Source organism: Cajanus cajan, chromosome 8, assembly GCF_000230855.2.
Source record: "Cajanus cajan strain Asha chromosome 8, NIPB_CcT2T_4, whole genome shotgun sequence".
Lineage (NCBI taxonomy): Eukaryota > Viridiplantae > Streptophyta > Magnoliopsida > Fabales > Fabaceae > Cajanus > Cajanus cajan.
In genome coordinates this window covers 5,750,027-5,763,992 of record NC_138524.1, presented here as the reverse complement: position 1 = coordinate 5,763,992, position 13,966 = coordinate 5,750,027, and the positions used below count along the sequence as shown (strand labels likewise).

At 33.0% G+C, this 13,966-nt stretch overlaps 1 protein-coding gene across 1 annotated transcript; it reads left to right on the top strand.

Moving 5' to 3' along the window:
• The first annotated feature begins 818 nt into the window (after positions 1-818).
• On the top strand, positions 819-2,403 carry UCNL (AGC (cAMP-dependent, cGMP-dependent and protein kinase C) kinase family protein). The gene has a single exon (XM_020357640.3). It carries the CDS (start codon positions 867-869, stop codon positions 2,154-2,156), a length of 1,290 nt encoding a protein of 429 aa, XP_020213229.3. The 5' UTR covers positions 819-866; the 3' UTR covers positions 2,157-2,403.
• Positions 2,404-13,966: the final 11,563 nt, after the last annotated feature.

Below are 13,966 nucleotides of genomic sequence, written 5' to 3'. Positions count from 1 at the left end.
GATAAGAACGGTTAAGAAAATTCCTACATTCTCGGGGCCCGCGAGGCCCATAAACAAGAAATTATATAACCTAAAACCCTAAGGCTAAGAAGGCAAATTACACTCTTGAATGTTCTGGCTTTTGAGGCTTGACCTAGGAAGAAATTCTAGTCTATCCCTTGGCCGGAACAAAAACATTAGTCATATCTTTGAGTTATACATGTTTGATTGATTTTTTGTGTCATTAGGAAAATATCATAAAGACCTACAAGTCTACAACTAATATTCATGACATGAAAACCTCATCTAAGAAGTCTCATTCCGGAGAAACTACTTTTATTATAATAGCGTATAAGGTTTAGGTTTATAGAGGGAGAGAGAGAAAATTATGTTACTTAGATGCCATGCCACATTAAAAACTTTAAAAAGAATGCAACGCTCCTTGAGTGTTACAGAAGTGATTTCCTGTCCTCAAGTGCACGAAAACTGTAATTAAAAAGATATTATTTGTCTTCTAAAGTACATTATTATATATAAAAAAATTCCATTATTTGAACATCAAGATCATTATAAGTCATAACCATTATATTCTATATATTTTTTGTTACTTGACTTTTATGGTTTTATATATTTTTTAGAAACACGATTTTCAAAGAAATTAAAAGAAAAAAAAAAAGACAACAAATATGAGGAAAGTAAGAAAACGGTTTTACAGAAGTCTAGAAACAAAGGTTAAAAATAGAATAAATTTTGTTGAGAACAAAGTTAATCCGAAATCATTTTGGTCAGATAAGAATAGAATAAAAAAAGATGGTAAGGAAATGCAGTAAGAGTGTGAGTAAACGCACGAAAAAGAAGAAGGTATCTATAAAAAGGCAAGAGCGGAAATGGTAAAGGCGAACAGCATTTGTGTGGTATCGTATCGAATGGATTGGAGAACAGGTCCTCCCCCGTCGCAGGAGGTGGACCTAGACAACCTGAAAGCCCTCAAAGTCCTGGGAAAAGGCGCTATGGGCACTGTCTTCCTCGTCCGCGACAACACCAACACCAACACCTTCGCCCTGAAGGTGGTGGACAAAACGTGCGTCCACGCCAAGGTGGACGCCGAGCGGCGTGCGCGTTGGGAAATCCAAGTGCTCTCCACGCTCTCCCACCCTTTCCTCCCTTCCCTCATAGCCACCTTGGAGTCCCCACAGTTCATAGCGTGGGCCCTCCCGTATTGCCCCGGCGGTGACCTCAACGTTCTCCGCTACCGCCAAACCGACCGCACCTTCTCCCCTTCCGTTATACGCTTCTACGTCGCTGAAATCATCTGCGCGCTAGACCACCTTCATTCCATGGGCCTCGCCTACCGCGACCTTAAGCCCGAAAACGTCCTCATCCAAAACACCGGCCACGTCACCCTAACGGATTTCGACCTATCACGAAAATTCTCCCCCAAGCCCAACCCTAAACCTAAACCTAATCCCATCGTCACTCCCCTCCCCGTCGCCCCCGAGCCCCGCCGCCGTAAGCACCGCCGCAACTTCACCCGCTGGATCCCCCTCCTCCAGCCGGACGCCCGAACCAAGCACGCCAACGGCCTTAAGAAGGCCAACTCCGCCCGCGTCAGCCCCGTCAGCCGCCGGAAACCTAGCTTCTCCGACGGCGAGCGCTCCAACTCCTTCGTCGGCACCGAGGAGTACGTCTCGCCGGAGGTCGTCCGCGGCGACGGCCACGAGTTCGCCGTGGACTGGTGGGCGCTCGGAATCCTCATCTACGAAATGCTCTACGGTACGACGCCGTTCAAAGGCAAAAACCGCAAGGAAACGTTCCGCAACGTTCTCACGAAGTCGCCGGAGTTCGTCGGGAAGAGAACGCCGCTCACCGACCTTATTGAGAGGCTCTTGATGAAGGATCCGACGAGGCGGTTGGGTTACACGCGCGGCGCGGCGGAGATCAAGGAGCACTCGTTCTTCCGAGGAGTTCGCTGGGACTTGTTGACGGAGGTGGTCCGGCCGCCGTTTATTCCGTCGCGGGAGGACGCCGCCGGAGAGGAGCCGGAGAAGTTAGGGAACGGTGGGTTGGATATTAGGGATTACTTCCGGAAGTTGAAATCGTCGCCGTCGTTGCCGGCTTCGCCGTCGGTGTCTTCGTCGTACGGGCTCAAGAAGAATGTTTCGCTAACAGAATTCTGACGCACGTGCATGTGCTGTATTGCACGTGCGAGAGTTAGTTATTCGTTTTAGTAATGTTGTAATTTTTGTGCATAGAGAATAACGGTAGATCGTGAAGAAACGGGATTAGGTAGCAGTGTTAGTTGGTAAAAACTACGAAGGTGTAAGAGTTGTAGAATTAAAACGATTTTTCTTAACCTTTTTCCCTTCCCAACTCTCTTGTTTTCTATTAGGTCATTGCGTTTATACGGGAATTATTATCTTTATATCTTCTTTGGTACCGGCAAGTATTTCAAACTCGATTAAACACCTTTTAGCTTTATGAATTACCTCAACAGTAGAAAGTTACCATAAATATTGGCAATGTACGATAATGGCAAGTAAAATAACCGCACCTTTTCTTTTTTCTAAAGGAAAATGTAATAAGCAACAACCAATTTTAGCTCATAAAATCTGTCTTTAAACACAGAAGATGATCTAGTATTTATAAGATTAATTTTCACCAATGTTATAATAATGTTTAGATACCAAAAATCGTATAGATTCGTCTATATACAAAAGAAAAAGCAAATTACGTGTTTATATACGATTTTCTTTTTATTAAAATTTACAAGAAGATGTGTAATGTGTTAGTGATATTTTTTTTATAATTTTTTTTTTATTTCTTAATTAGAGCTCTATCTAAAGATACCTATTAATAACTCTCGTTTCTTTATTGCACGTACCTAATGAGTGTTTTGAATGTTGGGTTTGTAGCATAATCAATGAATCAATCTTGTTCAAAAATTGACATCATTATTCTGGTTCTGGACGGAAAGAAAGTGGTCATAAAATTAAAGAGGTTAACTGTAATCTTCAAGGTGCATTGAGTGCGAATTATTCGAAATCATGGCTGTTAAAAAGAGTGTAAAGTTTATACACCTTTGTTAAATTAGAGCATTTGCATTTTCCCCCCAAGTTTATCTATATCCAGGTTGCATTGAGGAGTCATTTGATGCCTAATTGGCTTATCAGTATACATTGTTACATCTAATTATATACATAAAAGCACTGACGGCATCTCTATTCTCTTGAGAAAGAATTGACATCATGACAATAATTAATTAACACTTTTAATAATTAGGTGAGGGAGTAATTATTTAGTTTGTGTAATACATATAGGATTCTCTTTTAGATAAAGTTTAATCTTGTCTAATTAATATATATATATATATATATATATATATATATATATATATATATATATATATATATAAAAGTAACTTCTTAAAGAATTTTATCATGCTAATGTCTATAATAATGTTCATAATTAACTAATAGAATTTTCTCATTAAAAAATGGTTGTGGTTCTAGAATAAAACCTTCTTATTACATGATGCGAAACCAATTAAAAGTTAATAATTATTTAACACATAATCCTCGTAAGCAGTTTATATTTCAATTTTGACAATTTTGCTTCTAAATTTATTGGAACGTAATGCGGGCCACTTTGCTTACAACGAGAAAGAGTTTAGGTAACTTATTAATATTAGGTAATTGATTGGTTTCATAGGGTTGCCAACTTATAGAGAACTTATCCATGTCCTAAATAGATAGTTTAATAAATTTGACGACAGTAACATAACTTCCACGCCAAAGAAAATGTGGTCCACAGTGTATTGTACAACATAAGTACTATAGGTATATATGCAATTTAAACTCTATTATAGTAGTTTTAGTTTTTAATTATCAACTTAAAAAAGAAGTTTTAGCTGCTTTGAAAAATACAAAGAATAGCACTAGTACAAAATCTGTTATTTACGTCACTGCTTTGTTGTCGGAAAACGAAAAATTTGACATAAAAAAATGCGGTAGTATTTTTGAAATTTAAACCAAGTTTTTTTGTCGGACACCACTAAGTCCAACGTAAAAAACTTGTTATATCCCCTTCCCCTCATTCATTTCTTCGCGCGCGCTCTAGGGTTTTATTTGCAGAACGTTCAGGTGACTTTCGACGACGAGTTTCTACGCATCTTGGGTGTTTTCGGTGACGTTGAACGGCGGCGACGGTGGTGGCAACGTCCATTCATCATTGCAGATCATTTTATCCGATTGTATTGAAGTTTTGGTGCGCGTCTTGTTTAAGTTAGCGTTTAAGGGTACTCGAAAGTGTTGAGATTCAAGGTTAGTGCAAATAGATTGGATTGGAGGATATTTTTGAACTTAAACATTGTTTGTGTGTGTTTTTTTTTTTTTTTTGAACAGCAAAGAAATATTTTATATAATAAAATGGTACAAGAGATACCAATGTCGAATACATGTTTGCTTGCGGAGGACACAACAAAGTTGGGCCTAATTTAAATTACAAATTAGCCTCCAACTATGAGGTCCAAAATCTACTATTTGCATACTAGATTACTCTAAAGACTCCTCAAAACCCCACCAAAGATCTTTGGAAATGATACAAAGTCCAGGATTAGCTTCCCATTGACTGAATGAATAGTTGAACGACTTATTAAAACTGGACAGCCAAGACCATGAGTATAACACAGTTTGCCGCAGTAAACGATTCCCGTCGAGGTGCTCCCCTTCAAACTCACATTTGTTCCTAGCTCTCCAAATGCACCATAATATTACAGTCCATATAACATGCCATTGGTCAACCCTCTTTTTAGACAATATTATACTTGGATGAGCAAAGAAGTTGGCTTCAAATGAACTAGATAAAGGAGTCGGGCTATCCAACCACAATAACCATTTTTTCCATAGCGGGTCAGTGCCACTGCAATATAACAATATGTGTTCTGCCGACTCGATATCCACATTGCAGAAGGGGCAGGTTGCTTGATCCCTCGAGACAATCACATTTCTCCTCAACAAGTTTTCCTTTGTAGGCAAAGCACCCATGAACAACCTCCAAATGAAGCATTTAACTTTGCGTGGAACTTTTATATCCCAAGCTACCGCAGCAACATTTGGCAACTGTGATGAGGAGCCACGGTCCATCAAAGCCTGATACCCAGATCTTACTGAGAAGCATCCCGAGCTATCTAGTGTCCAAAGCCTTGAGTCTTGTACACCCTCTCTTAGTACCCCTGCCTCCACTATATTCATGAATTGCTGCACATCGTTTAATTCCCAAGTGAACCAAGCTCTTCTCCACTGAAATCTCCATTGCCACGTTCCTTTACTCCACTGACCCATATCCGCCACCACGTTTGACTTTTGCAATGAATTCGAGAAAATCCTTGGGAATCTATTCGCTAGAGGCTCTGCCTCTGAAGCCTTCAATACATCACCCCACCACATAGAATCTGAGCTTCCTCTTAGTCGAGTATTGTGCATGATGGTATCACCGTACTTAGATAATAGAATTCTTCCCCACATTGACTCTGGTTGTTGAAAGAGTCCCCAACGCCACTTAGCTAATAGTGCCTCGTTAAAAGCATCCAACTTCTTAATTCCTAGACCCCCTTCCTTTTTAGGCCGACAAATTTTCTCCCAAGATACCCATGCCATTCTCTTCTCATCCAGCTTACCACCCCATAGGAAGTTGCGCTGAATAGATGTCAGTTGCTTGGTCACCATCTTGGGCATTCTATAGAATGACATAATGTATAACGACAAGGAGGTCAACACTGAATTTATCAAGCAAATCCTTCCCGCCATGGACAATGTCGATGCTCTCCACGATGACAGCTTTTTTTTAAAGCTCGAGACCACAGGCTGCCAAGTTTTACTTCTTCTTGGATTGGCCCCAATAGGTATGCCCAGATATACAAATGGAATGTTGGACAACTTGCAATGTAATATCTCTGCAAAGGAAATTACGGTCTCTCTTCCCACACCAATAGCTCCTAAACAACTCTTGTAAAAGTTAACTTTAAGACCACTTGCTAATTCGAAACCCCGCAAGATTACCTTCAAGGTCCTCACATTTTCCACTGAAGCTTCTCCCACAAAGATTGTATCATCTGCATATTGGAGGATGTTAACTAATTCGCCTTTCGATCCCACTTTAATACCTCTGAAAAAATCTGAATTTGAAGCTTCTCTAACCAGGCCAGTAAGTCCCTCTGCAACCAAAACAAACAGGAAAGGGGCTAATGGGTCCCCTTGCCTAATCCCTTTTTGCATGGAAAATTCAGTTGTAGGGCTTCCATTAACCAGAACTGACATAGAAGAGGTTCTTAAGCACTCACCAATCCAACCTATCCACTTATCTTGAAACCTAAAGCGCCTTAACATATATAACACAAAGCTCCATGAAACTGAATCATACGCCTTCTCAAAATCAACCTTGAAGTACATGCATGACTTCTTTCTCCGCCTAACCTCATCAAGCGTCTCATTAAGAACCATAGCTCCTTGTAATAATCCCCTTCCTTCCACAAAGCCCATCTGCCTATGATCGACTAAATAAGGAAGCACTACTTTGAGTCTAAGTGCTAGAATCTTTGCGAGTATCTTATACATACAACCTATCAAAGAAGTTTATCAACCTTGGGAATCAGAGAAATAAACGAGGAGTTTGTCCCACGAGGTAATTTGCTATTATCATGGAATTGTTGGACAAAAAGCACCAAGTCCCTTTTCATAATATCCCAAAATTCCTTGATAAACTTGAAGTTTATACCATCATGGAATTGTTTGTGTGTGTTGTTTTGGAGGATTTATGGTTATTCCGTAAGTATATTTTTTAAATGAAAACATACGTATGTCATGTGTTAATTTTGCATCTGGAACGGCCCGTTTTGCTTGCATATGTCATGTGTTAATTTTGCATCTGGAACGTCCCGTTCTCAAACTAGAACGGCCCGTTCCGGATGCACAATTAACACACAACAAGTGCAAGCAGAACTGGCCGTTCTGGTCTCGGTTTTTCAACTTTTTTATGTTGGGACTCGAAAACAACCGACGTAATATTACGTCAGCTTTTAAACCCGAAGTAGATTTACGTCTCCCGTATTTACGTTGGACATTTTTCTGATATAAAAACCTGAAAATAACATACGTAAAATACCCCTTTTATACTAGTGTAGGTCTAGTTGCATATATCGATCGTGTTCTATTATGCGGAAATCTGATCCTTAATTATATAGTGTATGTGACTCAAAGCAGCCAAGCAGGAATGGGTTCCACGACTAGTAAGCAGTGACACATGAACGTGCTTTTGTCGGGCAATTTTAGAATTGTTTGTTTGCTAATAAGTTGATTGTAGAAGACCAATAATCTGAGGCCCCCACGGCTTTTGCAAGCCAAACGTGTCCTTTTTGTCATCTATGGCTACCTGCATCTTATCATATGTGTAGCTCTTGCATTGCACATAGCACTTTCACATTTATTCACTGAGTGCCGACCACTTATCGAAACGAATGGTATTGAATTTTCTACTTGTAAATTAAGTCTTAGATTTAACTTTTATAAATAAAAAAATATAGTTGAAAGAATTCCGTTGGGTTTTCCAGTAGTATAGTCATAAACCTAAACCCTATATATATAATATAACATTTATTTGAATATCTTTTATATGGTCACTATGGTTTCATCGGAATGTTATTATCTTTTAGCAAGATGTTAGGAATTGCAAAAAAGTGTTAGACAATATTAAATTGTGTTCATAGAAGTAGATTACTAATTTTGTCTCCATTTGTTCTTTTAGTAACGTTATATTAGTTAGTATTATAATTCGAGTTATGTTTCTTATAGTTTTTGCTTTGGTTTTGAATTATAATTATATCTCTGTGTTTCTTGTAACAGGTTGGATTACCCTTTATACTCTATTTAATTTTTAAATCTCTTTTCCTTATAAAAAAAATATAACATTTATTTATTGACAATAGGTTAATTATGGTCCTTCCCAACACTGGGTCTGCATTTGGATAGCGCAATTAGCAATTTGGAAGTAGGAGCCATGGCTTATAAGAAATTTTTGGCCGTTATGGCTTTGGATTAGATTTTTTTTCCACAAACAACAAAAGCTAGGTGAATATCTATTTTGTTTCCATCGATCAACATTAAAAAAAATATGAAATATTTGTACCTAAAAAGTGAAATAAAATATTCTCTTGCACTGTTTCTGTCTTTGAATTGACTCATAATTTGGATACACGCATCGTGTCGTGATTCGTACACAAGAAAAGTTGTACACACAAATAAAACTCCTGTATTATAGCAAGGAAAAGCACATAGTGAAGTTGTTAAAGTTGCCCAAACTTATAGATATAGACATGATTAATTAAATTTTATGTTAAAAATTATTCAGTTTTTTTTTAATATTTCATAACAAAAAAAATAGAGTTAATAAATTTAAAAACACTTTAAGATTTTATAAAAGAAAAAAATTATAAAATTATAAATCAACTTTTAAAAAAAAGTTTAAATTTATATTTTTAGATGAATCAAGCTTATTAATTTTTAAATTTAATGAATTAAGTTAAATAATAATTTTAAATTAAATTTAAACATCAAGTATTTATATTGACTCGATTTATTTACATCCATGAATTAGCGAAGCATATCATGTCAAAACGGAATGATGCCCTTCTCTCTCTTAAAAAGGAAATTAATGAAACCCAATAAGCAGATTAAAATCTTGTGACCCATTAGAGCAGAAACATAATAATGTGGAAAGGTATTTATTTGGGGTCCATACAAGTGACATTGGTACAAGGACAAATAAGTCTTTTTCTTTGTTCAAATATGGGTATGCAAAATTAAGCCTTCTGCTTTCCAGAGTTCAACTTGCCAAGTCCAAAGAGCTTTTATTTTATTTTTGGTTCTTGATAAGTTTACAACTAGGCCCAAGAACAAGAATCATAATTGGGTCCAGTGTGTGTGACGTGAAGTAATAGGACGAGATTAATTAAGTGATTAGTTTGTCATAGAGTAATTCGTTAAACATTAATTTGAATAGGAAGGATTTTACGAATAGAACTATAGAAGTTGGGTTCCTTGTTATGGTAGCGTGTTAGCTTGACATATTTTTTAGTATGCAATAGTATGGTCCATTTGGATGAAATGTGACAATGTTGTGTTTCATATATATATATATATACGAAATAATGTTTTGAATTTGATAAAAGTTAGTTCGTGGACATAATTTAAGGCCAAAATATAGTCAATTTTTTCCCTTTCTTTTTATATTAGTATATTGATCTTATCTCTCTAATTTGACTTGCTAGACTAATGTAATTGGGTGAAAGTATCCTTTATATTTTCTTTTTAATAAACTTACACTTCAAAAATAATTGGTTTCTTATAAAAATTAGAATATTTAAAAGTTAAATTTAAAATTAACCTTAATATTAAATTTTAAGATGTTTTTAATTAGTTAAAAAAAAGTTATCGATCTATTAAAGTAAATTAATTCAATTCAAGGAACTATATCAATCTAGCCAAATTATATATTGACCAAAGTCAACACATGTAAGATTTTTAAGATGTATTCAAAAGTAGAATACTAAATTTTGACTCAAAATAAAATTATTTTGTCACTACACTTAAATAAGATAACATTGTATCATTAAGAAATAATGTTACTAAATTCTTGTTTTTAGATATTATCTAAATGATTTCTTAATCAATAGAGACAATTAAGTGTATATAAATGCATGTCTATATTTGAATAATGTGAGACTTTACTTGAATCTCAACGTATCCTCCTTGAATGTTAACTATTAAGAGAGAATGAGAGATGCACCGTAATAAGAGTAGAATTCAGTCAAAATCAACAGTAGCATCCCGAAGCATCATTGACACCAGATGTGGAAACAATTATGAAAACAGAAAGTTAAATTTTCTTCACAACTCACGTCCATCGGTCTTGGTATATTCTTACTGAAAAGTGAAAACCATTGAGAATATTCCAAGAATGTATGACACCTTGTCACTCAACAACAGAACCAGCTTTGATTAGGTTGTGTCTTATAACAACTAGTTCGGAGTCAAATTGTGAAACAGTGATGAAAGACAAAGAAAGTCAAGGAGAAATGAAGTTTATGCCATTAATTTGCCAATGGGGCTTCCACCATGCATGCCTCCACAAAGTAGTGGTTCACCATATTGTTTGCACCACAATTGGCATACATTTCAATCAATCGAGTGGGGAGAGCAAGTTGAGCGATGGAGTGTTTGGTTCTATTCCTGTTCTACATGCCTTCTCTGTTTCTTCATTTTGCTTTATATCTCTTGGGCCTTAGCCCGTTGCAGCTCAAGTTGATCCGTTAATTGCCTTCAAACTTGGGACTAGTATTTACAAGTTGTTGGTTCACGTAAAATCGAATTCAATTTCTCAAACAAAGTATTTGTTTCGAATTTTATAATTAGAAAAACTGTGATTTAGAAGAAAGTTTTCACTAAAAGTCTTTCATGGACAAAATAATTTGATTAAAAAAACTTTTGAGATGTAATGGAATAGCCCTGTGGCAATGTGGGTTGTGTTCCCCCTGTGGATTACATTGGGAATGTTTGGTGAGAGTGCGATAATGTATTGCTAGTGTGGCCGAATTTTGTGAAGCAAAGGTGGAGAAGATTTGGTTCCAATCAAACAAGAAGTGCTGTCGTGTTCAATGTTATGAGAACATCATTAGGACACGACTTTGTGTTTCTTCTTGGAGTCGTATAGTAGTAATTCATTCAAGTTTATTTTTTTAAATATATTTGTGAATGTTGAATGAACTTCATCCTTTTGTAGCATACATACTTAATATCTACAACATGGGCATCATGTCTTGGACTCATTAAGAGGAAAAGGATTACGGTGGAGATAATGACTTTTGTGGTGTGGACCTTACCAGCTGGTTTCTGTAATCTCCTACGAGCTATCATATCAATATTTTTTATTATTAAGCGAAATTCGATAGAAATTTAAAAAAATTTAGTGAATACTATCATTAAATCGTGAGAGTTTCATTATATGAGACACGAAACTCACTAAAATTTATCATTTTAATGTGTATACGAGAAATGACTAAAAATAATTTAAATAACTTTAATGTGAAAAGGAAAAAAAATATATATCATTTTTTAAGTGTTTTAATCATTTTTCTTAGAAGCTAAAATTTTCAAATTTCAACTTGTTAAAGTAAAGCTAACAAAATTTTGATTTTTATCGAAATTATAAACATTTTTCCACTTATAATATTTTGTATTAAATTATGAGTGAAATAAATATTTTGTATGTAAAAAAATGTATCTCTTTAAATAAAATTAGGTGGGTGTTTATTTTTTATCAAGTATATGTATATGTATATTTTGAATACTTGTACGAAAAGTTTTTGTCTATTAGTTTGTGTTGGATTATTACCATTGGACCTGCGTATATGTAATCACCCTAATAAATGGAATGTGTAAAACGGTAATACCATTTTTTTTTTCTCCCAAGTATTAATCTTGTATCATTAAATTTATTTTTGTCCTAAGTATCCCTGTATCATTATGTTAAATACTAATGAGGCCCATAATACTGTGACTTCTACTAACTTGAAGGGTTTCCGTACGTGACTTTGTTTGGATATTTAAAAAAATAAAATAAAATATATTTTGAAAAATAAGTTGAAAAGTATACTACTAACCATTTTCTTAATGATTTAATATGTTTTACTTCTTAAACTTTTTCTATTTTTTATTTTTAGTCGTTAAACAACTTTTATTTAATTTTAGTCTTAATTCTTTTTTATAAACAAAAAAATCTTGACTTCAAAAAAAATTAAATAAGAAAATTTATGTACTAAAAGTGAAAATCATCACAAATTCATATCTACATATTATTAAAGATAAAATAGTCTTTTAAAATAATTTTCCACTAAAAACTATACATAACTCGGACCCTTTTTTTTTCTTCTAAAATTTATAGCCATTTAAAATTCAAACGTCTTTTTTTTTATTAATTTTAAAAATAAATTTATTATCATTTAATAAAATGAATTACGTCAATTAAGCACAAATATTTTTTTATGAAAAATTTAAAATATCATAAGAAATCGCATATAATAATGAAATGATGATTATTTTTAATTTTTTAATATAATTTTACATTCAAATTTAAATTTAAAATTAATTTATCAATATTTATATCTATATCTATATATTATTAAAGGTATCATAGTCTTTTAAAAAAATTCACTAAAAATTATATAGCCCAAACTCATTTGTTTGTTTTTTTTTTTTAAATTAGCCTTTCAAAATTCAAAGGTTTTTCTATTAATTGTAAAATAAATTTATTAACATTTAATAAATTGAATTACATCAATTAAACACAAATATTTTTTTATAGAAAATTTGAAATCTATATTTATATATTAAGGTAGAATAGTCTTCTAAGAATTTTTCTAACTCAAAATTACATAGCTTGGATCATTTTTTCTCTAAAATTTTTTTAGGCTTTTAAGATTCAAATATTTTCTATTAATCATAAATAAATTTATTATCATTTAATAAATTAAATTACGTCAATTAATTACTATGGAACCTCTACAAATTTTTCTTCACTCTCACTCCCTTTTAGAATTCAAATTTTTTCTATTAATTTTAAAATATATTTATTAGCATTTAATAAATTGAATCACATCAATTAAAGAAAAATAATTTTTCATAGAAAATTTGAAATATCATAAGAAAATACTATAATAGTGAAATATGGTTATTTTTTAATTTTTTTAAATAATTATACATTCAAATTCAAATTTAAAATTTATTTATCTATATCTATATCTACATTTATATTTATATATTATTAAAGGTAGAATTATCTTCTAAAAAAAATTTCCGCTCAAAATTATATAGTTCAGACCCATTTTTTTTTCTATTTTTTTAGTCTTTTAAAATTCAAACATTTTTTATTAGTTGTATGATAAATTTATTAGCATTTTTCTTATATTTTGTTAAATAAAATCTCATGATTTCGACTGTTGCCACATACCTATTTAAGTGACAAATTTTTGTAGAATGGTAATTAAGACCTTTATTTATAAATAATCTGCTTGTGCAACACACTCACATCAGATGATTTAATGGATAATTGCAACTTTTCAACCATATTTTATTCAAGGGTTCAAATTGCTTTCCTTGAATCGTGTGTTCCTGAGTAAAAAAATAATAATTACTGTAAGAAATAAAACATTATTTTTTAATCACGTCTCATTTTTTTTATTAGGAAAAATCAAGGGAATAGAAAACTGATGCTCAATTTAGTGATACTCACACCAATAACATAAATAAATAAAAAATGCTCAATTGAATCATGTTTCTTTTATTTATTTTAATTCTAATTCTTAATTTCTCCATATATTTTAGATTTAATTATATTTTTTTTATTTTATGATGAATTTTTTATCTTAGTCATAATTAAGTAAATTATATAATTAATTTTGAAATTTTGTAAGATTGCACCAACCTTAGGTTATCATACAAGTTATCATTCAATTTAATTATATTAAGGGGTGTAAGTGACCAAAAGTCATATTTAGATAAATCTTTTATCTAATCCAATTAAAATATTACCTATTTTGGTTATGTATTATCTGTACTTGTTTACATTCCAAGCAAACACTACTTTTTTTTTTTTCTATTTCTTCAATAATATTTTTTTAATTATTTAAAAATTATTACAATAACTAGACATTATATTAAGATTTAATTACTTTTTTAGTCTATTTTGTTTCATAAACTTTACATGTTAGTCCTTATAATTAAAAAGTTTTTTTTATCCAAGTCTTATATATACTACTTTTTTTTTTCTTTTGGTCCATAGAGTCGCATAAATTTTATTTTTTAATTCTTATAGTTGCACAAACTTTTTTTAGCCTTGTAATTGCATAAAATTTCCTTTTAATTCTTATAAAAATAGTCGA

Bases quoted from the DNA above. Each gene is read 5' to 3' on its own strand.
- UCNL (XM_020357640.3), top strand. From the start codon at position 867: ATGGTAAAGGCGAACAGCATTTGTGTGGTATCGTATCGAATGGATTGG.